Here is a 27,896-nt window from a genome sequence, read left to right as displayed (position 1 = left end):
TGCCTTGGAGGTTGTCTTAGTGTGCGAGGTTTAGGCTTTTGGCGGTGCGTTGTTTTGTCAACTTGTCTCGGGATGGATTCTCAACGGTATGCCTCCCAAAGAGGGTCGTGTTTCGGAACCCCCCTCTCGAAGGGTTGATGACATGTGTGGCTGTCTCGGCGAATACATCTCCAGTCTCCCAACGGACCGAGCCCACCTAGGAATTCCAAACGTGCCCAACCAGGGGTCTTGTTGCTCCACCACCTCCGATGCCCAGACCCGCTTCCCCAGCACCCCAGGACAGCACTCCAGAGATGTTTCCCCGACCAAATCCACGTTTTTCCCCAGGCTTGAGAACCAAGCTGGGTCCCCATGACCATCTCCAGATTCTCGAATTTTTTTTGTGGAAAACTTCGAGCAGACATCCACCACAACACCTCAAATTCAGGGCAGCATGTGAGCGCCGAGGTGGAACCACCAAACGGAACTCCGTGACCGCCCCACCGAACAAGCAATCCAACCGAAGCCGCAATCGCTCCGACTCGGCCAAAACAAAACTTCTAGGCAGCGAAAGTCACCACAAAACTTTCGACTGGCTGTCTTTCAGACATCTCGGTCCGACAAAATCAGAGATTTGGCTTCACCCACGACGACATGAGACCTCTTTTGGGCCTTTCTCGCAGAGTAAGATACCCCAACTCCAAACGAGCTGGACCGTCCCGTCGGCCTGCACGCCACCGCCGAGTTGGGGTAAATCTCCGCCGCGCTCGCGTTTGAAGGATGACGCGCTGGAGCGATCGGGCCGAAAGTCTCCGCACATGGAGCTCCCGCTGTAAGTTCGCAACTGACAACGGTTCCCTTCCAATATCCAAGGGCCTTCATTGAAAACAAACAGTCCCCATAGGTGATGACACATCCCTCGTAAAGCATTAAACGACCCTGACAAAAAATCTCACGTGGCACTTCTGATCTGAGGGCTTGGCTACCCTGCGCTCTGTCCTTGATCCAATTGCTCGGTTCCTCGCATCTGAGATTGTTCGATGGTCGGCCGTCTTCCCGTCTCAATCTCCACCAGTCCGAAAATGGTGGGCTCACGGACCAATAGTAACGCGCTGCTGGCGTGAAAATTGCCCAGAACCGAAATCACAGGGTTTCGCTCTCGTGGATAGCCACGGGCGACCGCAGCGGGCTTCCCAAGACCGCCAGGAAGAAACGAACATTGAACACCAACGGTCAAGCCAAATGGCGTTCGCCAAACTCTCGTGAAACGCCATCTCCCTAGTGGCGTAAACGCCTCTTCTCATTGCCGAGGCACCTTTCCACCTGCGCCGTCTGGCCGACACTCTTGGCAGCCATCGTGTGGTGGAGAAAAAAAGCTTGATCCGGGCCACGACGGAAGCAAACAGCTCAGCTCGGCGACCGGCAAGAGCGGCTGACCATGGGACGTGGCAAAGTTGCTTTTTAATGCGCTTGAGGGCGTCCCCATCGACAGCATCATCGTCGCCGTCGGCCCGACGCCCTCGAGAGCGTGGGCTAGAATTCTAGAAACCTTCCTTTCAGTTTTGCGCTTTCCGCAAAAGAGGGGCGCGGATGAAGTGCAGCCGGCCAAAAACAAAGAAAAAAAGGATCGGCCAGGCGGCCAGCGGGTGCAACGGCGGCCCTGCCGAGCCTGCAAATTGTGTGGTATTGCGCGTGTGAGGACCTGCCGATCGCTGACTAGCCCTGCCCGCGCCGCAATGGGACGGGGGAAGGAGTCGTTTTTTTGGTGTTAGTCTTGTCTTCCTTTGCATGCTTCGCTTGCGGAAACGCCGTTTGAAGCTCCGTCCCGCCTGTATCTCGCCGTGAAACGAAAATTTATATGCATGTTGTGATGCAGGTTGGTTACACTGTAAAATATATCTGCTCTCATTTTCCCGGGCCGGTGGAAACCTGGCCTCGTGGCGTAATGGATGTGTAATGATTGGAACTGCTGAACTGCGACGCACTGGTTCCTCCAAATGAGCTCAGTTGTTTTGGACATGGACTTGTAAGCTTTCTTGAGTGCAAGCTTTTAGTCCAGCACACATGGTTTCATGATACTTCGTACGTCACGCATCCCCGTTTCTCGTCAAATATCACCCCGAAGTGCGATGTTCACTGTTTTATTTATTTTACCCCCCGTCTCATGATCGCCTGATCTCGAGGTCCATGTTATCTGCCACGCACGCCTCAAAGTTCAGTCGGCCACGCCGCAATTGTTCTCTCGGTGAATATCATTTTCAGATATTGTATAAGATCGGTTCAAACAGGGAAACAAACAGTTCATTTATCCATGCCAAATTGAATCACAGAACCGTGGTTTGCCCCCGCCAATATCATCTCGGAAATAAATGCCATGCCGTTGGATATCAATCCCCCACCTTTCACGCCCAACTCCAATCCCAGTATAGAACTCAACGCAACCCAAAAATATCCCAAATGCATCAACACAGTGTTCGATCCCAGCAACCCCGATATAATCCAATCCACCCAGCCTGGGAGGTATAACCTATGCACCCTCACCATTCCATACCTACATCCCACTTCGACCTCCACCCCGGCCACCCCGCAACCCCAAATCCAAACACAACAACCAGCACCATCGAAACCACTGCCCAAATGACCCCCACCCAGCGCCATAGTATCGTTTGCCTCCTCTCTTCCAACGCCGACACATAAAATTCGTGTGTGCTGCGCGCCAAGTTGTTGATTTTCTCGGTTTGTGCGTCCGGCTGGGCGAGGATACTTTGTTGGTAGGGTTGTGCTGGTGGTGCCGGTACGGGGAAGAACAGATGAGGCGGGAGGTGGGAATGTAATGAGCCGATGGGCGCCATTGCGTGCGTGATGTGGCGATTGTTGAGTCTTGAGTAGGTACGTAAAGTTGAACGGGTAAAGTTTCCCGGTGATTACTCTTGTCGCGTGGTATTTCTGGGTTATGGTGTTTTGTTCAGTCTTTTTTTAAATAAAACAACAAGACAAAACTGCGAGCTGCGAGTGGCAATAAGTTCATGAGACCGGTGATCAGGTTGAAACACGACGTGCATTTGAGACATCATAGGCAATTGTTGATTCTATATTTATTTCAGGCGCGGGCTCGGGTTGCTTGATTCAGGCAACGACACGTGTGGCGCGCTGGATGGCACAGCCCGGGATCCCTCGAGGTGTCAGCAACTACCAAAGGCGCCGGTCTTGGCTGTGCTGGGCGAATGAGACATTTTGATATCGAGTCAGGCGCATCGGTTTAGACCTGAACTTTGTTTGGGCGTCGAGCTATTTGAAATGCAAGAGTTAACTGGCAGCATGGTGGAATGCGGGAGAACTGGTGTCGAACATCAGTATCGTGACACAATTGATCAAGTGGTAGATTGATGCGACCCAAACAAGACTGTAAGTTATATGGTTGCACAATATTAGGTTAGGTAAGAGACCAAGTTTCCATGTTGGGCCATCTAGGCAGAGGCAGAGGTAATTATATCACTGTGTGATGAATTTCGAAGGTGACGACAAATATTGAGTTCATTAATTAGACTTTTATTTATCTACTATCGTCGAGCACCTCAAGTTGCCGACCACTCTAAAAATATGTATTTCTTTTTCTCGGGCTTATCCATGTTATGTTCCTTGAGTCATCATCAAAATTCCGTTCAACTACCGGGTAGGTACCTAACTAATATTTGTCTTTCACTCGCCTCATGTATTAAACACCCAAAACGAATCGAACACACGACAGCAAAATGAATGAGGCATCGCGAGCTCGTCCACTTGACCGGCCTCTGGTAAAAGGTCAACGGGACCCGGAATGGATCTCAACAACACCATTGGCAGCCCGTGGAATTTGACGCCATCCGCTAAGTAATTAATAAGAGATTAATAGCCCACATGGTGGATGTTTCGTGCGCTTGCATAAGTGCAGACTTCCGCACGATGCCCCCTGAAAGCCCTCTAAGAGTGACCGAGGAACTCAGATATTGATCTCCAAACGGAACTTGGACCCCATCACGTGTGATGTTGTACGCAAGTCTAGCCGTGGGTTCGTCATCTCATCACGGTTCCTCAGCACGCCCTCAAGCTAACAAGGCCCGATCTCGGCGCAAAAACCGGGACATCGCCAACCGAAAGGCGCTTTCCTCTTTTTCCAGCCCTCAGCTCAGACATATCCCACTTCCTATTTAACTCAGGCGCGCGTCCCCCCGGTTTAATGAGACGGGGACATCCCTCCAGGATAATGAGACCGGGATATAGTATGATGGCAGCTAGTCGAATTGGCGTCGAGTGGCGTAGTGGTTTAATGAAGGAGGAGAGGGTTCAACGTTGGCTGCCAGCCTTCATCCCGAGAGAAGGAGGCAGGATCAACGTAAAGAAAAAGAGGGAAGGGTCGGTGCAGAACCCAAGGTTGGGGGAGGGGAAGGGGGCGCAAGGGACTGTATTTATAGCGGAACGTCTCCGTCAAACTTTTCACAGGCATTCACGATCAAATGACGTCTAGTTTCAGCTGCGGGTGGGTTGGTGCGCGTCTTGGGGCCAGAACACAAGCCCGGGCCCGTGTTGCATGCAGACCCTGTGACGCCATCACCGTTCATCTACCTACCCACATACCTAATGTGCCGGTAAGTTGCGGCATGCCAATGACCGTGTTTTGAACATCATAGCAATGTGAACTAAAAAGGTGAGGCGACAGGAAAAAGAGCAAAAACATACAACACCGGGGATTCCCCAGTCGTCACCGACCTGAGTACTGATCCGGCGGTCGCCAGTTTGACTAGGGGAGAGCGGACGGGATCCCGTATTTTCTAGCGCCTATGGTCGTATGTGATAGTCTGGTGCCTTGACGGTCGCTTATGTACGGACTACGGACTCGTATCTTTGATGGTTAAGGTGGAATGTACGGATACTTGATGCAGTCTACGCGTGAGCAACCCCCTAGCTACGTTAACGTAGAGGTTTGAGAAGACTTGCCGGCTGCAGGATTACCTTCAGCGAAGAGAGGCAACTTCATTGTATTACGTATCTTCGGGTTGTCGAAGTATTTGGTTATGGTGGGCCATTTGTTTGTGTGAAGGCTGTGCCCTGACCGATCGTTACTATTCGCTGCTCGAAGGCCTGATCGACCTCAAATAAGCTGACTTGGGGGCTGAGGGGCTCAATCCATCCAAGGATATAAGCTAAACACAGGGCATTGGTTTAGCTGGTCAACTTCACACAGCCTCTCGCGGTCAATTAATTCTTATTTTCCTTCAGTCCCTTAGGGTTTAATCCCGCACAGTGGTCATGGCTAACACCGTTGAAGAATGGTGCCTGAGAAGAATAGACCAGTGGCTTTCCCGGGGCCTGCTGAAAAAAGAAGCTGTGATGGAACGCCTCGACAAGGCGATCCAGGATAGCTACGCCATCAGCGAGGAAGACGAGGCAACGTTGAACAGCGTCTTCCGCTCGGTTTGCACCGACGAGGAGACTTTAACCGAACCATTGTTCCTCTCTCTTCTACAAACAAAGTCGGCTCTGCCTCGGTCCCTCGATGGCACGGCGGCCGGCAAGCGGGTGTACGCCGCTCTTGTGTACCTCAGCAAGTTACCATTTGTGCCACCCACCAACGCGGCACACCCGGACACGACCGGCCTCACCCTCGCTCAACTTAAACGTGCATTGGTGTGGATTTTCCCTGACCGCGACTCGTCATTTATCGAAGAAGGCAGCAATTCGCGCATGCGGACGCGGGCGGACCACCGGAGACGAATCTTCCAGAGCCTGGCTTCGACGATGGTCGCAGACAATGTCCACACCCGGATCTACGACTCGCAGCGTGCACGCAACCTAGCTCTACGGAACGCATTTGAGGTGGAGTACGAAGAGCATCACGAGTTCTGCCGGCCAAACCATGACGACGACGGAGATGAGATCTACCACGACCTCATCGACCTTCTCTGCGCCACGCAGGAGGTCAAACACCCTGGTCTGGCCACCGTCCCCCGAGACGGGTTTCGCAGCGTGGGAAAGGCTATTACCGCGGAGCACTCCCTTCCTCGCTTGTACAGTCTCGCCTTCCCGGCAAAGGAGTTTGTTCCGCTTGTGAAGGTGCTCCTGGCGCTTCAGTTCGTACCTTCCGCCGGTGGACTCGACCCAAGTATTGATGACCCCACTGGATTTAAAACCGCCGCGGATGCACTTGTCGCCGCGTTCCAGTTCCAATACCACTCATCCCAACCAAAACACTCGGAAGACAATCACGCTAGAGAACAAGATATCACCTACCCCGCATTCGACCACGCGCTGAAGCACATCGCCCCCTTCCTCTTGGGCCCCCTCTACGAGATCCTCTCCGTCTCATTCTTCAACCACAGCTATCCCTGCCTCATCGCGGGCGCCCTGGACCTCCCTCCTCATCTGCTAAAACCTCCTCGCAACACGATGGCTCCCATAAACCCCATAAACGAAACCAACCCTTCCAGGGAGGAGAGTGCGTCCCCCGACCCATTCTTAAAGACCCCCCATCTCGCCCAACTAGTCGCCCGCTTCGCCGAAAACATCGACACCGGTTCCCTGGCACGGGTCTGGGCGTACGACCCTTGCGACCACAACCACGACCACACCCAAAACGGAGCCCCACACGATGCTCCTGACGTAACCATCACATCAATCTTCCTTGACGCGCTGGAGTCAGCCCCTGACGAGGCGATGGTTGTCATCGGGGGTACCCGCAGGGAGAGGAGACAAGGGGAAGGAAATTCGGAGGGTGAAGAGCAAGGGGAAGAGGATGGATACGAAGAATACGACGCGGACGTAGGAATCTTCGGCTTCGGCTTGTTCAGCTCCCGGCCAGAAGACGACGGAGAGAGTATCCAGCCCGGGGAAAGTTCGCGGAATTCTTCGAACAAGCAGTGCGCGCTTTTTCAGGTGACGCCGGTGCAGGATGTCTTTCGGGGGGTTGTGGGGCGTCGGGGATGGGCAAGGATGGAGAGTGGGGATGGGGTGGTGTTTGGCGGGGAAACAGGTGTGGTGTTTCGGTTGAGGGACGAGTTGGCGCGATTCGAGGTTCGACATCGTCAACTTCAGGAGGGCGGTGGTCACGATGGTATCAATGGTCATGGTGTCAATGGTCATGGTGTCAATGGTCATGGTGTGTATGGTGATGGTGTGAATGGTGATGGGGGTGTGGAAAAGGAGGGGTGTAGTTTTGTGCCGAATCCGTTGAGGGGGAATTGGCGGGCGGATTTTGATGTTGAGATGATCGAGATTTGGAGTGAACCTGAGTGACGAGTGTATACCGGTATACTGTCGACTTGTGGGGTTTGCGTTATGGTATTGGATTGTAGGGACAAGATGGCGGAGGCGGTATACCACGGCCAGGCCCCATCCGAACGGCGATCGCCTCTCTGTGGACGAGGAGCTAGCAAGTCCGCCGTTAGTGAAGTCATTCTTACCCAAACAAGAGAAGATAATAATTAACTACACATGACATTGGTTCAAGGCAACGATTGTAAGACTACAAGACAAGACTTATTTGCCAAGCCTCTGGGGACGTTCGATGTGAAAAAAACGGGGACGGAGGGAACAAGTCCGTGGTGCGCTTCAGCCAACCATGATTCACCATTCCGACAACACAGCGAGTTGGGGCTTTAATTGATCTCCGCCTGGTAGTTGGGCGCGTGTACGGAATTTCAGAGCGTTGATACGAGGACATGAGAGGTGGGCAAATAGGTCGTGAACAACGGACTTTGCCGGGCTCTTTATTGAACAAATTGGACACCGCGGTCCGTCGTCTCCGTGACCTTTTTTGGTCAAAATAGCATGCATGTATATGGTTTGATCGATGTGAGGTTACAGTTCAGCCAGCTATAAGTAGGAGCATCATCAGGGCCTTCAAAATGTTCTCCTGTTCCCTGTTCTACCCAAAAGCACAACATTCGCCTAACAACAATACCTTTACCAAGTCTCAACCCAACAACCATGAAGTCCACCATCATCATCGGCCTAACGGCTTCAGCCCAGGCTCACACAATCTTCCAGGTGAGTCCACTCCTCCCGAATCACGGCCAGTACCACCGCCAATAATGAACGACCCCAAACTAACTGCGAACTCACCCCCAGAAACTCTCCATCAACGGGATCGACCAAGGCCAACTCACCGCCCTCCGCGCCCCCTCCTCCGACTACCCCGTCTACGACGTCACCGACCCCCACCTCGCCTGCGGTCTCCAACCTGGCAGCCACTCCCCCACCGTCCTCCCGATCCGCGCAGGCGACACCATCGGTGCCGGCTGGGGCCACGTCCTCGGCGGCGCGCAAATTCCCAACGATCCTGACAACCCGATCTCCCCCTCCCACAAGGGCCCCATCTCGACGTACATGGCTCGCGTGGAGGATGCGGCGACGGCGGATAGTAATGATCCCGGGCTGAGGTGGTTTAAGATTGCGGAGGATGGGCTGGATACCGCGACGGGGACGTGGGGGGTGGATCGGATGATTGCGCAGGGGGGGTGGGCGTATGCGAGGGTGCCGGAGTGTTTGGAGGCGGGGGAGTATTTGGTTAGGCAGGAGTTGTTGGCGCTACATTCGGCGTATGATAGGATGGGGGCGCAGTTTTATCAGTCGTGTGCGCAGGTTAATGTCACCAGCAGTGGGTCTTATTTGCCGTCTGGGGAGGAGACGGTGTCGATTCCGGGGGCGTATGGACAGGAGGATCCGGGGGTGTTGATTCAGATTTGGGTGAATGGAGTTCCGGATAATGGGCGGAAGACGTATGTGGTGCCGGGGCCGAGGCCGATTAGTTGTTAGAGTCGTTTACCTTGGCTAGGTAAAGCCACGGTACACAGTCAAAGCCGGAATATCCGAGGTCGACAATGCTCAGGAAGACACACTGCTTGTTTGTTGACCCTGAAGCAAAACCAAGTAACCAAACTAAGTATCGAGACTTCAAAATACACCCTACCCCTGACTCGCAGCCTCATCCTCAACATGCAAGTCATAGTGCTTAAATTGCCTCGCCGGGACCTTCTTCTGGAACAAAATATCCAACTCCTCAAACGTCCGGCCCCGACTCTCGGGCAACCGAAAGTAACACCAGCCCAAACACACCAAACTAATCCCCCCAAACAAGAACCCGGCCTTCCCACCCCAGTTCGCCTCGTCACTATTAAAGATATACGGCATCGCGACCGTCGTGACAATCGTAGCGGCGGCTTGCACAGCGGTAGCCACGGCGATAGTGCGGCTGCGCAGACGTGTGGCGGAGATCTCGGCGAGGATGACGAAGCAGATGGGGCCGACGGTCATCTGGTAGGTGAAAGTCCAGATGTCCATGAGCGTGGCCATGGCCCAGACCGCGGCGGTGTTGTTGGTCGGGATGCTAAGGAAGCCGATCACGAAGAGGAGGATGGTCATGAAGATCATGCCGGAGTTGTAGATGGTGCGGCGGCCCAAGCCAAACTGGAGGTGTTAGCCGAGTGCGGTATGAGTGGGGAGTGGTGGGACGTACATAGTTCATGAGCGGCCAGGATGTGATGGTCCCAACGAAGCCTAGTGCCGTGTTCCCGACGCCCACTATTCCAAGTTAGCTCCGGTGTGAATAAACACTACAAAAGAACTCACTGTTAAACGCATCGGACGACTTTAACCCCGCCTGCTCAAAAAAGTACGTCGCGTACGCAATCAGGGGATTCCCTCCAATAACCTGGATGAGATACACCATAATGGAGATCTCGGTGCGCACAAGGTTGGCCCCCTTGAAGCAGTCCCAGTACGAGCTGCTGGCCTCCAGCTCCTGCTCGAGCAAATCCGTCTGCTCGATGCCCAGCAGCACTTGGTCGACGTCGGGCGGGTTCTTGGACGACGATAACTGGACAATGGACTGGCGCGCATCGGCATTGCGGCCCTGTCGGACGAGCCAGTATGGGCTTTCTGGTGCGAAGGGGAGGCCGATCAGGATGATGACTGGCCAGAGCCATTGTAGGGCCTGGTCACACAGCGTTAGCCGTACCCTTCTCAAGGTGGTCCAAAGATAGCTAGGGACATGTGTAAGTAACCAGCACTTACAAAAGGCGCCTTATAAGCCCACTGATCCAACCGACTCTCTAACCCGGCCGCAACCCCCTGCGCAACAAACTGCCCGATCACAAACGCCAAATTCACCGACGTCGTCAAAAACCCTCTCAACGCCAACGGACATATCTCAGACGAATACGTCGGGGCAATCACCACATAAAACCCATACGCCAACCCGCCCAAAATCTCCCCCGCACACAACATCCCCACACTCGTCGCAAAAAACTGCACAAACACCAACCCAATACTCCACACACAACACGCCGCCAGCGTCCACCGCCGGCCGAACCGCTCCAGTGGATACCCGCTCGCTAACGCACCCAGGATCTGCCCGATCGGGTTGCCCATCCCCAGCGCTGTCTGCCAGGGGGCTGGCACTTCGTACTCGATATCCGGTCCCCCAGAGGGGATGTCACTACGACGGGGACTGCCGTATTTCTGCTGGAAAGCGGGTAGCGCGTAGAAGGAGGTGATGATTTGGGCGTCGTAGCCGGCCATGACGACGGCGAGACAGAAGAACATGGACCAGAAGGTGGCTTGTGGGTATTGGCGGATGGCGGGCCAGAAGCCAAGGGCGTGTTCGGCGGCGGTGAGATCGCGGGTGGCTTCGATTTCGAGGAGGTCGTCGCGTTTGGTGGGGCGGTGGGAGGGTGTAGGCCCCGGTTTATTGTCGGGGTCGGGAAGGGTGGCCATGGTGATGGATTGAGCGGGATGGGATTGGGAAGGGGTTCAGGTGTAACAGTATGTCAATGAAGCCCTATCAGAGACCGATTGCTCGTGTGACAGTCCTTTGAGTTTGACCTCCACTGGCCCAGCTCCCCGTTCAAGGTGAAGTCTTGGGTGCTAATCTAAAACAACTGGGAAGGAACCACTTCGAAAAGTCGGGGAACCTAAAATTGGGGAAGCGACCACTTAAACACCTGCTTATCTGCCCTCCTGCCCTCTCCAAACGGCAGCATTCCAAACATTCGTTACATTGCACAATTGCCGTCCAGCTGCCGGCCGCGGTTGTGCGACCTTGCAACAAGCTTCGACCACTGACACCCCGCTGCCGATCGTGGCACCGTGGATGGCCGGAATGTAACGTCGTACCGTGTATCTGGGGATTTGTGGGATTTTTGTGATACTGAGGGGAAATTCCCCGATTTGGTATGTGCAGAAAGGTTGGGACTTCCAAATCGGTTTAGGGGTCTTGTTTGCCGGTCGAGTTGCTGTATTTTTGGAATTGGTTTGGACGGGAAAGATAAGCTGATACGGATCAAATACAACACAGCTTCATTCTTCACCTCGGGTGCCTTTTGTTTAACACAGCGAGCCGAACAAGCTATTTTGTTCACGGCAGAAACGTCGGGATCAAGCGGCCCAATAAGATCAGATCAGTTTCCTGCATTGAGTAAGAATAACAGGCACACTGTTCGAAATGCCGAGGCTTGGCGTATTAAGGTACGCAAACATCAACCACAGCTGTTAGCTCCTGACTGTTCTTCACCTAACTGGGATTTTCAACAGTTCAAAGTGAAAGGTAGTAAAAAGCCGGGCGAAAGGTTCTCGAGGACGAAAATAGAAACCGAGCCGAACGAGCCGCAAAAACACGGCTGGAAAATGTGAACGAAGAAAATACACCCGGGATTCTTGACGCAAAGCCGGGGATGGAATAATTAAATTAACCAAGCAGGTTAAAATTTCAACCCAGAATTACCAGAAATTTGCACAATGCGTGCCAGGATGCCTGGGAATTCTAAACCTTCTAGAAGGTATCAGTGGAAACAACACCGGCTGGTTGGGTACGGCGCACCAGGCGCAGATGTTTGTGAATCGTGATTACGGTCGTTGTTCAGAGGCAGGAGCAGAACATTCACAGTCAACAGGTCACAGCTTCACAATAAAACAATGAAATAGGTGGAAGATGTTGATTGACCGTACTAGGGCTAGACAGTTCCTAATTGCCCATTATCATCCCACCCTTTCTAAATCCCCAAAGTGACAGACCCTCCTTCCGAGCCATTCCCAGCGCCGAGACTCCCAGATTGCCTCCGTTGCCGTCCGCCGAAAAGACACCGAGAACTCCACCACCCGATCCGTAGCCGTTCTTTCTCTCCCCTCCACAGTCGGTGTCGCGAAACCGTAATCCTTAATCGCGGTCGTAACGAAAGGAAAGAAGGAAGGAAAGAAACCCTTCCGGAACAACTTAGAGCCAAGTCCAACTGCCCTGGATAACCCCCACAGAAAGATCAGCCAGCGCCTGGAACGCAGCCGGGCTCAAGTCCAAATCGCCCGAGTTGCAGGCGACACAGCGGTCGATGACGGTGACATCGACATTGCGGCCGGAGAAAGAAGCACGCAGGCGGCGGCCGCACAGAGGGTTGTTGTTTGGGTTGCCGTTGGGGGTAGACGGGTCAAAGTCGGCGTGGCTGAGAGCGACGGCTAGGTCGCCGTCGCCGTGGTTGGTGCCGCAGGCACCGAGGCCCGGGTTGTAGTAGGTGAAGCGGCCGTTGGTGAGGGCCGCACGGGTGTCGATTTCACCACCGGAGCTAGTGGTGACCGGAGAGGCGGTGGTGCCGGCCAGGAGGGTGGCGAGCACGGCCAGGGTGGAAGTGATTTTGGAAGAGAACATTTTGGTTGAGGTGTGTGAGAAGTGGTTTGTTTGAGTGTGTGTAGTTTGAGGTAGAAGGTAATGGCATGGGATTGCTTGTGATTGCTTTGGCCTCGAAATTTGTGTGTGTGTGCGTGTGGTTGGAAGGGAGGGGAGGGCGGGAGGCGATTGAGAAGGCGGGTATTTATACTCCTCCAGGTTGAGTTTCCGTCCCATCTACAGCCCGCCTGTTCAGTTGCGGGCGGAAGCCCCCTCCATTCCGGACGGAAGCCCTCACAGTTGCGCATCTACACGTGATGTGTGATGCTGAGGAAAGTAGGAAGACCGGACAGGTGCAAGCACAGGTTTCCGCACACCAACACCAAGACACGCCGGCATCAAGGTACCCCGACACCAAGGCGCGCCAGCCACGCCGAGATATGCTCGTCACCGGAACGTGACCGAAAACCGATAGCCAGTGAGCATTCGGAACTGTACGGTAAGCGACCGACTCTTAGAGACGACGGCCGGCGTCCAAACATGACATTGGCGGGAAATTGTACGGAGTCGGCGTTAAAACTGCTACTAACGGCGTTCACATAGCTCTAGATACCGAAAATTATGACTAGCTGTGGGAGCAGTGTAGCCAGTGTTTGCTGCTATCCAGCGAATCGGTCACATTCCAGTCTCTGACGTGCATATTAGACAGTCTTCGGGCGATTCAGCAACGTACGCGACATGTTTGCGCTTTCACATCTTTGACTATGCCCTTTTCTCTCGACAGGCAAAAATCTGCCAGCTGAACTGCTGTTCCTAGCTTCCAACGACGCAGGAAGCTTGGCATGCTGGTGTCTTGGATCTCTACAATCTTCGTCACGACCGTATCGTATGATTTATTAACATAAGCCAGGCAACAGGTTTGCATTTCTTAACATCAAATCTGGGTTTCGAGAGAGCTTGAACCCTTTGTACCGGCTTCAATCGATCAATAGATACGAGCAAAGAGAACAACCAACGGTGCACGTGTTTGCGACGCCTCCGTCTCAACGCATGATTCCCATCAACCAAGATTCCCAATCCTGCAGTTACAGGCCCTTAAGATTTGGCATGAGCTAGGATGCTGTGAGTTTGACAATCATCTACAACATCCTTCCCCTTTCACAGCTAACCATTCCTAAAAAGGCGGCTGATTAGTTTACAAGTGAGATGAGCCTAAATTCCCACTGTGTGCTGCAAGACAAACCATTGTTGCTCTCTGCTTCTATGATCCACGGTAGCAGTCACCTCCGGCCTATGAAATAACGACAGTTGCGGAATGCATCCACAGGGGGACCCCCTGATTCTATCTGGAAGGTTTACATATTGTGCCTGTCGATCAGAAAGCGGTGTGACCCGAACGCTTTGCAGCTTGTTGCTTGAGAACGTGCTTCATCTGTAGGTCGAGACAAGATGTTTGCTTCGCCTCCCATGTCAGCCGGTGCAGTATCTGACCGAACCGTGTCCCATTATTTGGTCTATGGCATGTACTGACGCTTCTTCAAGACAGCAGGGGCTATCAAGCTGGTCTATTTCATTTCTGGTCTCCTCTGCAGTCATCGGGTGAACTGGAAAACCAAGCAAAACATATGGGGGCTTGTGTACCCGATCCTTCCGGGCTGTGAGACGCCAATTCACACAATGCAACTATGCACTCTGGCGTTTACTTGCCTTGAAAACAGGGGGAAGAGTTAGCTCAATGAAAACCATCAAACCTCGCTGGTAACCACAATCGACTTCAAGAGCAAGGATCAAAAGAACAACGCCGCCTTTCTGAGCAGATGTGGGATTAATCCTCCAGCCATCACTGCTAGTGGAGAGGTAACACATGGTTTTCCCCGCAGGTCGGGGTGTGGAATGTCCAGCCTGATTCACGAGGATACCAGGGACTCCACTCGCTGTCCGGGAGGTCTCGCCGTGGGGACTGCATCCTCTAGAAATTTGGGAAGTCCTGTGTAATGAGGGAGTCGGCAGAGATACTAGTGTGCTGAAGTATCCTCCTCCAGCACTGCCTACCTGGCCTTGTTCAGGCCCTGGCTGGAAACTCTGGTAGTCTAGTGTTTGACTACCAGGGCCGAGTTCTTGGCCTATATCTCCGGACGCCGCCATGCCATCACCCACCATCAAGATCCCGGCGGCTTCCCGCCGCGACGATGGCTTCACCTTTCGCCTCGCCGCGGCGACAACGACTCAGACATTTCAGCACGGCGGTGCCACTTTCCAGTCTCCTCTTGCCGGGTAGGCCCTTTACCAGGCATACTTCACGCACGACTTACCTCTGCTTTCCAATCAGGCCCCAGCACTTTCCACCAGTTTACTTGTGGTTTTAGGCTCGTCTGTCAAATGCTTGTGTGATGTCTATAGTGAGAAAAGGCCGGATTTTAGTCTTCGTCAAAATATAAACAGGAGAAATGCAATCCTAAACTGTTGAGGACAAAATGCACCGGTGCCCGGCGTTGCCAATTCACGTAGACGTTGTTGCTCAACTTGAGCTAATTACCCCCAACCAGTAATTAACTAGACTCATAGGTGATCATTGATTACTATAGCACCGCCACCGAGCCGGCGGACTCTGAATCAAAGTAGAACCACTCACTGTTCACGGCCTGCTAGCTGCCAAACCCGTGATCTCGACGTAGACCCAATCAAAATCCGCCGGCTAGCTGCAGTGCAGCAGTGATTAGGTACCCAAAGTTCTCGTTATTTGCTGCCACGCCGCGTTCACACTTCACGATTCACGGTTCATTGCTTTCTGTTCTCCTCGCTGCTGCTGCAACATAATTCCCTTTCTGCCTTACACAAAGTGGGTCGATGTTGGACCATCGGGCACATCTGTCTTGTCAGCCAATAAGATCCAACATCGAACATGTGTTCAGTTAAGGCAGACTCATGCAGTACAATATGTACAATATCATAGAAGCTCTTAGCTACCTTACCTACCTCACAAAGTGACAGAACAACGCTGCGGTGAACGAAGTCAGGGCCATGGTGGATATAACACATCCAGAACAGGTTTCTTTTTTACTTTGTTCACATAGTTCAACAAGGGAAAGAATACATTTTCCGCTGCAAAACATGGAGGAGAAACCAATAAAAGTGAACAAGAAAATGGAAGTTGAGAACAAGAAAAGGAACAAAACCTTAAAGCCTTGCCAAGACATCTGAGGGAGTGGCCTTCCTGTTTGGGAAAGTGGGTCTCCAAGTTCCCCGCGCGTGCTCGGATTCAGCGTCGCGTGCGTCGTCAGCTTCGGCTTGTTGTCGTTGCCGAGCGAGTCATCGATGAGAATTCTCCATCTTGTCGTTGACAAGGCGTGTGTCGCGGGCAAGGGGTCGCATTGAAAAAGGGCTAGCTTGCCGTAGATGAGGGCGGAAGCGTCACTTGCCATCAATCGTGAACCACGTCCAAACACCACCAAAGTTTACCCGGGCACATCCCTCAAGATGGATTGCGAACGCGATCCCTTACTCCCGGGGCCTCACCCTAACGAGAAGTCACCAAGGATTATCCACCACAAATCAAGCCGCAATGGCTTCACCAAATGCGCCGCCGTCACCCTCTGCACCATCATCACAGTCTCCCTCCTAACCTACGCCGTCCTCATCAAGGTCCCCACATCCCACAATGGCAACAACAACAACCCCAATGACCCCCAACCGACCCTTTACCCAGGCGAAACCATCCCCTGGGCCCCCTGCGGCGCCATCGCCGACCGACCCCTCGAATGCGCCAACCTCACCGTCCCCATGGATCACTTCGCCAACCCCCCGACAAGCATCGCCTACCCCAGTTTCAAAACCTTCACCATCGCCCTCGTCCGCCTCCGCAGCCGCAACCCAACCCCCTCCACCCGCAACCTCCTCATCAACCCAGGCGGCCCCGGCGGGTCCGGCACCGGCCTAGTCTTCAAACGCGGTGCGCTAATCGCCGACATCGTAGGCGACGGCTTCCATATCCTCGGTTTTGACCCGCGCGGCGTCAATGCCTCGTCTCCGCGAGTAACCTGTTTCCCTAACGATGAGGCGCGGCAACGGTTGTCGGCTGGGATTAGGGCGAAGAAAGTGGTGGAGGATAGCGGGGAGCTGTTCGCGTGGATGGGCCCGCATGTGAAAGGGTGTGCAGAGATCGCGGGGGAGCACGCGGAGTATGTGAATACACCGCAGACGGCGGCGGATATGAATTCCATCCTAGATGGGGTGGGGCAGAAGGGGATGGTCTATTGGGGTTTTAGTTATGGGACAATTTTGGGGCAGACGTATGCGACGATGTTTCCGGACCGGGCGGAGAGGGTGATTGTGGATGGGGTGGCGAATCAGTTTGATTGGTATCAGTCGCGGTTGGATAGGGAGATGTGGACGGATACGGATCGGGTGTTGGAGGGGTTTGTGGAGGAGTGTTTGAAGGCTGGGAAGGGGGATTGTGCGTTGGCGGATTTGGCGGGGAGCAAGGAGGAGTTGTTGGAGGTGGTTGTCAAGGGGGTGGAGAAGTTGAGGGATGAGCCGGTTGGGGTGTATGTCAATAGTACGGTTTATGGCGTGTTGGATTACTGGGCGGTGTGGCATAGCGGGGTGTTCCCGGGGTTGTACAAGTCGGCTACCTGGAGGGACCTCGCGGACAACTTGGCTGCGCTGTTTCAAGGGAATGCTACGCCCGCGTACCTGGCGTATGGCCTAAAGAAGGCGTGGGAGGACGAGGCGGAGCCGTTCCAGTTCATCTCCAACAACGACGGCGTCGCTGGTCCCGAATACTGGCCTTCGGACAGGCTTGGCCTGGTCGAGGAACTCGTGCCGTTCTTCAACGAGTCTAAGTTTGGGGACGCGATCCTCGACGCTTACTTTTCGAAGCAGATTTGGTCGATCCCGCACACCCACGAGTACGTACCGAAACGGTGCGTCAAGACGGCCCATCCGGTCCTCATCCTCACAACCTCGTGGGATCCCGTTTGCCCCGTTGTGTCCGCGCAAAGTGCGGAAGACGCGTTCGAACATTCCCGGATTGTGGAGGTCAAGGGTTATGGCCATTGTTCGATCTCCTTGCCGTCTACCTGTGTTGCGAAGCATATCCGCAACTTCCTGTACGACGGGAAGCTGCCGGACGAACGTGTCACATGCGAGGCGGATGGCAACCCGTACTTCGCCAAGCCGGAGGAGACATTGGCCTGGATTAGCGCGCTGGCTGTTAGCGAGGAGGACAGCCGGATCCGTCTTGCTCAGCAAGAGCTTGCGAAGGATTTCTGGCCTAGTATTCGGAGGGGGTTTTAAGAGCGGTTTGTCAAGGTTCCTAGGTTATTCGGTACGCAGATGGTACTATGTCTCGATATATTAAGCCTCTGTGTATTCTAATGCATCCGTGGAACCTAGAATTGGCGTTACATCTCACTCTGGTGTCTGTTCCTGTTCCATAATGCTGCGAAGAACGGGACAGAGGCTCAGGCACTTTCCATCTCAGTTCCTTGATCCCCTCCAAACGGCCGGCCCAGGAATCTCCCAGTCTGTTCTGCTCGAGCTTGGTTCTTCGTAGATGGAAAGGTGCAATTCGGGGTCTAATTCAATCCATATATCGTTAGCACAGCAACAAGGACCTTTCCGTCAAATCTACTACTCACCATCCTGCTCCCACACCCCCGGGATAGCCGCAAGGTAGTCCTCCCCAGGCAACTCATCCCCCGTCCCCGTAACATACAAGTGCGCACACTCCGGATAAAACTCCGGCGTCAACGGCACATGCAGCGCAAGCAGTTCATGCCGCAGCAAATACGCCCCCTGCTGCAACCTCTCCGGAATAGTCACACTCCACGTGTAATTCCGATTCGCAACCATATCTCCCTGCGCCCACACCCCGTCCAGCATCGTCCCCGACAATAAACCAGCCTGGTCAATTTTGAACCAGCGCGCACCGTCGGTGCCGTCGAACTCGGCGCACGAAGCCGGCTCGGCTCCGCAGTAGGCCATCCATACGATCACGGCCCCGATGTCGTGCGGCCAGCCGCGGTAGTAGGCTTCGATTTGGGCGCCGGCTGCGACGGTGGCGTATTCTTCGGCGGAGGTGCCCGGGTTGTTGCAGATTAGGGAGGGGGAGGCGAGGTCGGTGATGGGGCCGAAGTCGATCCAGTGGCGTTGGATGGAGGATTGGCCTTCGGCTGGGTAGTAGGGGAAGAATCTGTTTTTCACGTTATGATGTTAGTGGGGGATGGATGAGTTGTCTTTGAGTGTAATAAGACGGCATAACACCCACCCGGGCTGCCAATCTCCTGCGATGGAGTAGTTCCAGACCCCGCCGTGCCCGAGGGCCGTCGAAGAGAAAAGTAACGCAAGAGCGCCAGAGAGTAAGCGAGACATGGTGTTCAGCGTTAAGTTACTCACCGGTTGTTTGAGAGCTTCCATTACCCAGCGGTCGGCGCTCGCTTTATGAAGTCGGCCACACGGACACTGCGGCCCAATGCTTATTTGTCTCACATTCTTGCGTCAATCCAGGGTGGAAGAGAATATATTGCTGGATGTTACCCAGCCAGCAACTCTGCTGCTGTATGTTCCGTATCGGGAAATGTATCGGGGGCTCGCTCGAATTGGATCTCGTGTCGGTGGGCAAAAACAGGCTCGAAGGCTAAATATAACAACATACGCCGACTCGGCCTCGGGTACCCTAACTCCGAATTTTTTGTCCACCGAAAGCCCCGAATGAAGTGATCCCAAGCTTCTACACCGACAGCCTATGAGTGGTCGCTGTATGATCATTAGCGTTTAATTCCGAGTCAAGGAGCGGGAGCTGGTACCGTTACTCCCGTACCAGTATTCATCCGGGGTTATAACTACCACGCGAGGTCAGGTGAGGGTATTAGACTACGTTAATCAAGTAAATCAGACGTACAGAAAGTGAGAACGAAATCAGTATTTGTAATTTGAGTGAAATCAATATATTCTTTTCGGTAAGACTGTAAAGTTGATCTCGATCAATCTTATCGGATCGAGAAGTTAGTGCAATGAATGCAAACTCAACCCGCTCCTTCGGTTCTTTAAAATTGCTCCCAGTCCACGTTTTTGATCAGATCAAGGGTTGTAACTTGACCGTTTACTGATCTACAGCCCCCCGAAGACAGGTTTGGCTGCCAGTAGTGTGCTTCCGGAAAAGTTCAAAGTCGGGCCTCATGTGCAATAGCGGTAAAAAGGTATCCGACATTTCCCAGCCACCAAGGACGTTAGTCGGGGCCTTACGAAGGCAACTCACGATCCATAGGTAGGCAACCAGATGTTCTACACTATCTAAATAGGTACATTGTGCCTAGTACGATGAAGATTCTGTAGTCTCCGTATAATACTTTCACAACCCCTGCAAAATGAATCCGCCGCTCCATGGCGTACGCAGGTCTCCCACTCCCGAAATAAAGTCAAGTTCGATGTGAGTGACGATAATGTTTGGTCCAGTATTTCTTTGTCCAACCAAAGCAGTAAGAGCTCTCAATAGTAATTATTTAAAATTTATTCGCCCCACATCAGCAGATTCGATCGCCGTGTTTTCCGATCAAATTAAAATTGGCGGTGAACCAAAGCCTCTTGCAATACCCAACTGTCTTTGTCGCCTCCGCCAAAACGCATAATTAGCCCAATCAAACACCAGCAAGGCTTTGGTTTGCACTTCTTTTACTTCCTTTTGACTTTCGAGGCCGCATGTCACGTTCAAATTCTCATCAGCACAGGTAAATCTTATCCTCCCCAGTACCAGGTATTTAGCGATCTCACCATACGAAATTACTTGGAAGCTAACATGACTCAGGCCCCCAAGACCCAAGAATATTCTCAGCGAAGCATTACACCAATCATCTCTCGGGGCGGCATGGTGAAGAGGTTCAACATCCACGACTTTACCTGTGAGGAGGCTCTCCTCCCAACAGTATACTGGAGGGTATCACACGGCAACTCTCAACACACGCGAGACCCGTTCACCGGTACCCTTACGGCGGCGGCATCCAACGCCAGTTTCGTAACTTCGAATCACGCCAGGTTTAAACAGGCAGTGGTCGACCATCTCGACTGGTACTCTCTATTCCGAGCTGTTTTCTCTCGGTTTTCTCCGAGGAGCAGAGTACGATTCAGTGGGCGTCGACACTCATCTCGGGCGATGTTACCATCACGCCTGTCATCATCGCTATGCTTTCGCCAGATACCCTCATCTTTGATGTAGGTGAGGTGTGCGAGGAATTGGGGATTGAAAAAAAGTATTCTCGGGACGAGTTCCTCATCACGGATTCCTTACCATACAAGTCGCTAGGGCACCGATAGACACTGCAGGAAGGAGCAGCACCTTTAACGGACTTTGGGCTTCTCGACAACATAGAAATAATCCAGCGCCTCAATGACCAAGTCCAACAGCGTTTCAGCTTCGTCAGAGAGGAAATTCCACGGCTCATACAGGCAGGAGAGAGGTACGGTACATGGGAGCTGCTCGATATGACATTCATGTTGGCACGGGAGTGTCAATACGCCATTTTTGAGATGCGGGTACCTACCGTGCGAACCCGTCGTGATCCCAAGCCTGCGGTCAAGCGCTCAGCAGCCAGGGCGGAACACACCCACACACATCGATGGATGATCGGATAATATCGTTCTACTCGTTGTACATCGCAAACCACACTTACATGCACGACACATAATTGACTTTTCCCAATTCCCTCCCATCAAAAGCCGCCACAAATCAGGAACACGACGGCGAACGCACAGAGCTCCTCAGCCCAAGGAATCCGACGTGCATCAACAAAACAGCCCCAAAAAATAAGAAAATAAGAAAATCGCTTAACAGCTCCATTCCGGGTGCGATCAGCGCAATGCAGCAAAGAAGGTTGCAGCCGCCAACCAAGCGTCCAGGGGTGCCACGGACCTGCCGAGCCTGTGAATGCCCTCGCTTGTGTTGGCAAACGTGCCTTGCAGGGGGGAGAGAACCCCAAGAGGGTGAGGGTTGAGGGGTATTTGGGGGCGGAAGGCCTCGAAGCGTCAACGGGGAAGCGGAGGACGACAACGAGCGGAGACTGGCAAATCCGGACACACGATACAACGCCACAGCGTAACATTATTAGCCGCGTTACCCTTGTGCGTCTTACGCCAACGTGTCATGGGGAATTTGCATGCATGGCAATAATGGCAGGCCACGCAAGGGGTTGAGAAAGCGTGTGAGAAGGGCAGATTTTGAATTTGCGGGGGGAGGGGGGTTGTCGGCCGGGGCGTTTGATCATTGACGGAGGGTGTTGGTGGGTTGGGTGTATTTTGTTTATGTTGGAGTTCTTTTCCTTTTTTCTCGGGCTTTTCTTCCTGATAATACCTTACCCAGCTTTTGGTGGGGATCAAACCTTGGTTTTCGTCGTCCGTGTGAGGACATCTCGTCCACGATGGTTGCTGCTCATGAGCCTGCACCTAAGCGGGGAGCTGTTGGGTTTTCGTCGGGCTGGATCACTGCGTTTGCTATCGGTGAGTCCAGTTGTCGGGCGTAACTCCGTGATTGACGGACTAATCATTCTCCTAAGCGCGCTCATGTCACGCCTGGGTGAAAATACTAATTAATTAATTCTCAAACAGTGAGCCTTGTCGCTAACATCGTCTTCCTCATCGGGTGTGCCACACCGACGACCAAGGATATTGCCCTTTACCGAGTCAACGTTGCCATTGCAGGAGAGTCGTTGAAGGAGCTCGCGGCCATCGACAGCCCAGGTCAAACAAAAACACAACCGCTTGGTTATGATGACCTACCCACCTATTGGTACTGGGGGATGTCAGGTAATTACCTATGCTTCATAGCAGCTTGATGTATTCACTCCGTGCAAGCCAAATACTAACCTCAACAGGAATATGCGACGTCTACGAAACAACCGGCGAAACACGCTGTCGCAAGGCATTCCCGCCGACTCAAAACCTCCTCACAATCCTTCGGGAGTCCCTGGAGGGCAACAAGAACAGGAAGCAGCCCACCGAGGATATCATCGCATCCTGGAACACGACACTCAGCAACATCAACTACAGCCGACTCCGCGAGAAAGAAGGCACCTTAGAGTTGGAAAGCAAAGCCAGCGCCGCCCTAGCCATCATCGCCATTGCGCTTGACGTCATAACACCTTTTATCGCTTTATCCCTCCGTCGGGCGTCGAAACCAAGTCTTCCGTACTTGCTCCCGCTCTTTAGCGGCCTGATTGCCGGGGCCGCTGGTGTGCTGGCTGTCATGTCGATGAAGAGCGGGATTCACGACCTTGCCAACAACGGGGAACACGGAGGCGCGGCGATTATCATCTTGTTCGTTGGGGCGGCTTTACGGATACTTTCATGTGGTGGTGCTGCGCGCAATCCCCATCCTGCTACTGACGATGCTGCTGCTGCTGCTGAGGGGAGGTTGCAGCCACCACCTGGGGTGCCGAGGAACGACTGGATTGGGTTCCTGGGGGAGAACTATGTTCGTCTCCTGTCTCCATCTCTTGTTCTAAACAATGTCCCTGAAAACACTAACGTTAGTACCAGATCTACGCACTGTTCGGAAACAACCTCCCAGGGTGGTCTTACGAGAACTGGACCAGCCACCTGCGCAAGTATGCGCAGTTTCCTGAGTTCCTCCTCCCGCAGTCCCAATTTTCCGACTTTACCTACGCTGATCCCTCTGGCCGCATGCCGGGGTTCCTGAGCACCATGGGTGTACCCGTATCCCCGCATTGGTCGAGTAACACCAAATACCATCTCGAGGTGAAGGCCACGCCTGGACACTGTGGTGCCGAGTTTTATGTTAGCCAGTATCAGGCCCGGAAGGTGAGTGTCCACCTTCATTACTTCCGCTTGGAACGTTGTCCAGGGATGGTCATGTTGACAAAATCACAGATGCAGGATTATGCCGGTGATCCGAATAATGCATATGTTCTGACCCGTGTGTTCAACCTGGGGAGCTCGCCGGACTTGAGATGCTTCCTTGACCCGTGGTCTCACCCTGCTCTTGCTTGGGGAGAGCAACGCAGCGATGGGGACTATCCGGTACGCACAAAGTATTGACCACGAGCATGACAGCAACGGAATGTCTTTATGAAATAATGGATAATACTTCGAAGAAACCAATCTGATATCATTGGAAAAACAACGAGATTCATCAATTCGTAAAGGACCAACCTACCCAAGCCCAAGTGGTATCTTTCGCAAGCGACCCTTATCCCAGCATTCCAAAATCCAGACGCCATGCCATGACCAACCAGCCAAGCAAAGCCCCAAACCAACCCAGTTCCCAAGTCCCAACCTTTTTAACGACCACCACCTCGATGATCAAAACCAAACTGAAACCCCATACTCCCTCTCTTCGTCGTATCCCAGCCCTGTCCTCCCCAAGTTCCTCGCCCAGGCACCGCATCAAACACCCGTCCCCTCCTCGATTGTCTTGGATGCACAACCACCGGTTCCACCTCATGTACCTGATGCTCGGCCAGCGGTTTGGCCGAATCCGGTCTCTCATCCTCACCACCACCATCAACAGCGGCGACTGCCGTCGCCTCACTTCCATTGCGAGTGTGCTCCGAGGCGCCCCAGTAGGGTGGGGGGTTATGATGATGATCATCAGCCTCGTTCTGATTCTGGCTATGCGGACTGCGGTACACCCCATCAACAAGATCGCTGGAATCATACTGCATAAAATCAACGCTCATCCTACCCGAAGGGAGTGCATCGTTCAAAAAGGCCCGATCACTCCCCGCGCGCGTTGTACCCTCCCAGTCATGGAAGGTATCCAGCAGCGACTCTAGATGGAAAATACTCCTGCGTTTCCTCGCCGGCGGAGACGGCAGCCCGTTGTTGTTGTTGCCGTTGCCCAGACCCTTCTCCACACCATCCTCCCCATTGTGCTTGCGCTTCTCCTTCTCGTTGTGGACAAACAACATGCGGAAGGAGACAAGACAAGAAGTGAGGTAGGCGGTGATGAACTCGATGGAGAGCCAGAACCAGGCCCAGGCGATGTTTTGGGTTTGTGAGCCGTCAGTGGCCACGCGGCCAACGTTGATGGTGCCGCGGATGATGGTCACGGCCACGGTGAAGAGGGTCAGGGAGAAGATGCCAGTGAGGATGAGCTTTTTGCGCATTGAGAGGCGGACTTGCCAGAGGATGGCGATAGGGAGACAGACGACTTTGGGACGTCGTTAGCGGGAGAGTTGGAATGGTCAAGGGGTATAAGATGCAGGGGTAAAAGACTCACTCAAAACATCAGAGGCTGCATCGATCGTGCAGTAGGCTACCATGTACGTCCACTGGCGTGCTGTCTCGCCGTTGGCTGTGCACTCGAAAAAGATGACTTGAAGGTCGCTCAGCATGCACTTATACTCGATCAGCGCGATGCTGATGGCGTACGAGGCCAATGTGACAAACGCCACACACCACCAAAAGATGCGGTACTGTGTGATCGAAGAACCGAGGCGGTAGAAGAACAGCAGAAAGCTGAGTTTGACGAGATGCACACCCGTAATGCTGAGAATGCCTTGGATGAAGATCCCGTGTAGGGCCTTGGGCACATCATCTATAAAAGTATCCGGCATCGGGATGATCTGGTTCGAGACATCCTCCAGCTCGTAGACGTAGGATAGCCGTAGTTGGGCAACGATGGCTGCGGCAAGCTGGAGACCCAACGCAACCATCATTACCCAGTCTTCGGGGAGCAACTTGCGGAAGCAGACCCATCGGATGTAGGAACGAGCACAGAACCCGAGGAAGCAGAGGGCAAACCCGAGCCATATGACTGCCTATTTGTTGTGACGAATAAATGTTAGGAAACATGCCACATGGTCCAAAGCATTCAACATGCGGCTTAAGCTGGCAGACTCGCCTTCATGGTCTCCACAGGCATCAAATGCTCGGTAGTGCCGAGCAGCACATCGGGCTTGGCTGGTGATGCAGACATGGTCGTCGGTTGTAGAATCGGTCGGTTGGCAACCCCAAGTCAGACCAGGCCAGACGATCGTCGCATCCCAGGCTGGATTGCGCGGTTTATAGCTCATCTGGAGTTTTGCACTTTGAATCAGCGCCTCACATGCGCCTCTTCCTTGCCTCCTCCTGCCCCAAAAAGGAACATATGGAGGGTCCAGTCATCGCTCGTGGCCCCCTTGACAGCCGCGATCCTCGCATAGCCGAGGGCCTCCGTGCCGCTGAGCTGCATCTACGCAGGTCCGGCCCCCAGACCTTCCGGTTGACATCCATTATTCCTTTCTGCTGGATCTGATTCTGTTATCAAGGGATGATTTTGTCATTTTGTCAACCGGGAAACATACAAGAACAGGCGGGCCCTGGAATTTAGGAGATGAACCCGCAAAACCCGCAATCTATCCGACGTCTGTCAACCACAAGTAACAAGTTGTCAGGGCGATTTTCAACGAGAGAGAGGGGTTTCAAGTGTCGCCTGTTCCAGAGCCTATCCGGGATGGCGCAGCTCGGTACGTGCCGCTCATCCCGGACCGCGCTTGACCAGTTGCAGTGCTATTAGGGCTGACAGAGATGGGACTGCCGCTGACGTGCAGGACTGCAGGTCGCAACATCGGAGGGCTGGGGGATTGGATTGGAGGTTTTGGAAACACTCGGTAATTGCCCGTGGAAATCTTAACTGCTCGATTCGGTTGTTGGCCGTGCTAGGTACCAAGCGGCATTGTGATGCAACTTCAACAATCATCGGACGACTGTCTGGCATTCTCGCCGACAGACATATCGTTACCCGGCCTGCTGAGGTTGTTATTCTGAAATCTGAAGCCAAGGGCCAAGCCCGGGCAGGAAACTGTGTTGCGGCTGTGTCTTGGGTCACACAAGCCATGCACACAAATCCCACAGCCAGCCCCAGGCCGCAACATAAAGCAGTTTGCGGCAAAGCAATGGGTAACACGAACTATCTTGAACACCAAAGAGCTGAATTGGCGATCACGCAATGCGAGGAAGTCGCCTCCCAGGCCAGGAGCTGTTGGGCATTTGGCAAAACGGGAAAGAACGTCCGGGGATAGAGTTTGAGTTAGGGTTGGTTAAATCCAAAGGGGGTTAGCTTGCCATTGATTGAGGGTTAAAATCCATCCATTCAACGAAAGTAAACAACAGGACAACTTGCCCAGAGGTGTTTCAACTCATTAATTAAAAGTATAAGATAACATCAAGCCGGCAATGCCAGAACCCCAGAGACGTTTCGTCGGCTCTTAGCTCGGTAGTCGAACTTGCTTTAAGTATGTTTTATTGCTTTTCAGCCTTTGACTGTTTGTTTTGTTAAGCTGCGAATGTGACTGATAATTAGAGGTGTACAATTAAGGCCAAACTGGGTCAGCAGGGCATCGCCGAACCTCTTTCTCAATAATAGCACTGGCCCGGAGACAAGAGTCGTCTTTTATCACGATCAACTTGCGCAGGTTTGCGTAACCCCTCAACCTAGACACAGAAGCATTTTCAGTATTATCCGTAATTGAGTAGAAGTTGTGTTTTCAACCATGCCGACTGTACAAAGTAATTTAAACCCTCTCTCCCACCCCGTTACCATATCATCGAGTACACAACCTCAACCTCCAACAGGGCCAACCATTTCACACAGAGCACCAGAACAAACATTTCACTTGACCGCAGCATATAGAACGGTAAAGTGTACCATTCCATGACCGCAAACTCCAAGAAACAATCGATCCCCGGCCAGCGGGTACTAAGTACATATGACAATCTAGTAAAACCACCAAAACAGAAACAGCAAAACACCAAATACCCTAAACACAAACAATTCCCTCCCCCATTCCATTTCTAATTAACGATACGCAGAGGGCATCTGCGACACCGAACGACGCGAGCTGCGCTGCGGCTCGTCCCTCCTACCCCGCGAATCCTGAGCCTCAGCCTCGCGACGCTCACGTTCCTTACGTTCCTGACGTTCACGTGCCTTACGTTCGTGGCGCTCCTGTTCCGTCTCCTGACCATCACGCCCCTTACGTTCTTGACGTTCCAGACGTTCACGTGCCTTACGTTCCTGGCGTTCCTGCTCCGTCTCCCTCGGCCTAGAATCGGACGCAAGCGGCGATGGCTGCATCGGCGTTGTGTTCGCCAACGTATAGGCGTAGTACTGCCGGGCCTGCGGATCCAGCGGTGTTGAGTGCGAGCTGGGGATGGTTCGGGCCGAGGCATAGTTATTTGGCGTCGACTGCGCCTGGGGGGTCGGGTACACGCTGGCGCTGGTTGGGGTCGAGCCATGGCTCCGTGGCGTCGGCTGCGCCTGGGGGGTCGGGTACACGCTGGCGCTGGTTCGGGACGA

At 53.4% G+C, this 27,896-nt stretch overlaps 8 protein-coding genes across 8 annotated transcripts; 4 read left to right on the top strand and 4 right to left on the bottom strand.

Annotated features, from left to right (window-relative positions):
• Positions 1 to 5,265: 5,265 nt before the first annotated feature.
• Positions 5,266 to 7,248, top strand: C8A04DRAFT_12340 (uncharacterized protein; the record flags this gene model as incomplete). The annotated part of the gene is made up of 4 exons (XM_062777311.1): positions 5,266 to 6,176; positions 6,228 to 6,727; positions 6,779 to 7,083; positions 7,156 to 7,248. 4 exons carry the CDS (start codon positions 5,266 to 5,268, stop codon positions 7,246 to 7,248), a joined length of 1,809 nt encoding a protein of 602 aa, XP_062636876.1.
• Positions 7,249 to 7,941: 693 nt separating this feature from the next.
• C8A04DRAFT_28934 (family 61 putative glycoside hydrolase) lies at positions 7,942 to 8,769 on the top strand (the record flags this gene model as incomplete). The annotated part of the gene is made up of 2 exons (XM_062780832.1): positions 7,942 to 8,001; positions 8,083 to 8,769. 2 exons carry the CDS (start codon positions 7,942 to 7,944, stop codon positions 8,767 to 8,769), a joined length of 747 nt encoding a protein of 248 aa, XP_062636875.1.
• Positions 8,770 to 8,919: 150 nt separating this feature from the next.
• Positions 8,920 to 10,728, bottom strand: C8A04DRAFT_12412 (general substrate transporter; the record flags this gene model as incomplete). Its single annotated transcript, XM_062777332.1, has 4 exons — positions 8,920 to 9,420; positions 9,470 to 9,534; positions 9,583 to 9,946; positions 10,027 to 10,728. The coding sequence occupies 4 exons, from the start codon at positions 10,726 to 10,728 to the stop codon at positions 8,920 to 8,922; spliced, it is 1,632 nt and encodes a 543-aa protein (XP_062636874.1).
• Positions 10,729 to 12,223: 1,495 nt separating this feature from the next.
• On the bottom strand, positions 12,224 to 12,649 carry C8A04DRAFT_28932 (RlpA-like double-psi beta-barrel-protein domain-containing protein-containing protein; the record flags this gene model as incomplete). The annotated part of the gene is made up of 1 exon (XM_062780831.1): positions 12,224 to 12,649. The coding sequence occupies one exon, from the start codon at positions 12,647 to 12,649 to the stop codon at positions 12,224 to 12,226; it is 426 nt and encodes a 141-aa protein (XP_062636873.1).
• Positions 12,650 to 16,084: 3,435 nt separating this feature from the next.
• Positions 16,085 to 17,902, top strand: C8A04DRAFT_28930 (Alpha/Beta hydrolase protein; the record flags this gene model as incomplete). The annotated part of the gene is made up of 1 exon (XM_062780830.1): positions 16,085 to 17,902. One exon carries the CDS (start codon positions 16,085 to 16,087, stop codon positions 17,900 to 17,902), a length of 1,818 nt encoding a protein of 605 aa, XP_062636872.1.
• Positions 17,903 to 18,085: 183 nt separating this feature from the next.
• On the bottom strand, positions 18,086 to 18,979 carry C8A04DRAFT_28929 (lytic polysaccharide monooxygenase; the record flags this gene model as incomplete). Its single annotated transcript, XM_062780829.1, has 3 exons — positions 18,086 to 18,183; positions 18,247 to 18,800; positions 18,876 to 18,979. 3 exons carry the CDS (start codon positions 18,977 to 18,979, stop codon positions 18,086 to 18,088), a joined length of 756 nt encoding a protein of 251 aa, XP_062636871.1.
• Positions 18,980 to 22,017: 3,038 nt separating this feature from the next.
• On the top strand, positions 22,018 to 23,653 carry C8A04DRAFT_28928 (uncharacterized protein; the record flags this gene model as incomplete). Its single annotated transcript, XM_062780828.1, has 5 exons — positions 22,018 to 22,096; positions 22,205 to 22,402; positions 22,471 to 23,069; positions 23,135 to 23,416; positions 23,486 to 23,653. 5 exons carry the CDS (start codon positions 22,018 to 22,020, stop codon positions 23,651 to 23,653), a joined length of 1,326 nt encoding a protein of 441 aa, XP_062636870.1.
• Positions 23,654 to 23,895: 242 nt separating this feature from the next.
• Positions 23,896 to 25,535, bottom strand: C8A04DRAFT_28927 (uncharacterized protein; the record flags this gene model as incomplete). Its single annotated transcript, XM_062780827.1, has 3 exons — positions 23,896 to 24,767; positions 24,837 to 25,377; positions 25,461 to 25,535. 3 exons carry the CDS (start codon positions 25,533 to 25,535, stop codon positions 23,896 to 23,898), a joined length of 1,488 nt encoding a protein of 495 aa, XP_062636869.1.
• Between the last annotated feature and the right edge of the window lie 2,361 nt (positions 25,536 to 27,896).

The sequence above is a fragment of the Dichotomopilus funicola genome, assembly GCF_033296635.1.
Source record: "Dichotomopilus funicola strain CBS 141.50 unplaced genomic scaffold C8A04scaffold_33, whole genome shotgun sequence".
NCBI classification, from domain to species: Eukaryota; Fungi; Ascomycota; class Sordariomycetes; order Sordariales; family Chaetomiaceae; genus Dichotomopilus; species Dichotomopilus funicola.
Note: the sequence above shows the minus strand (reverse complement) of the source record. Positions and strands in the feature narration are given on the sequence as shown.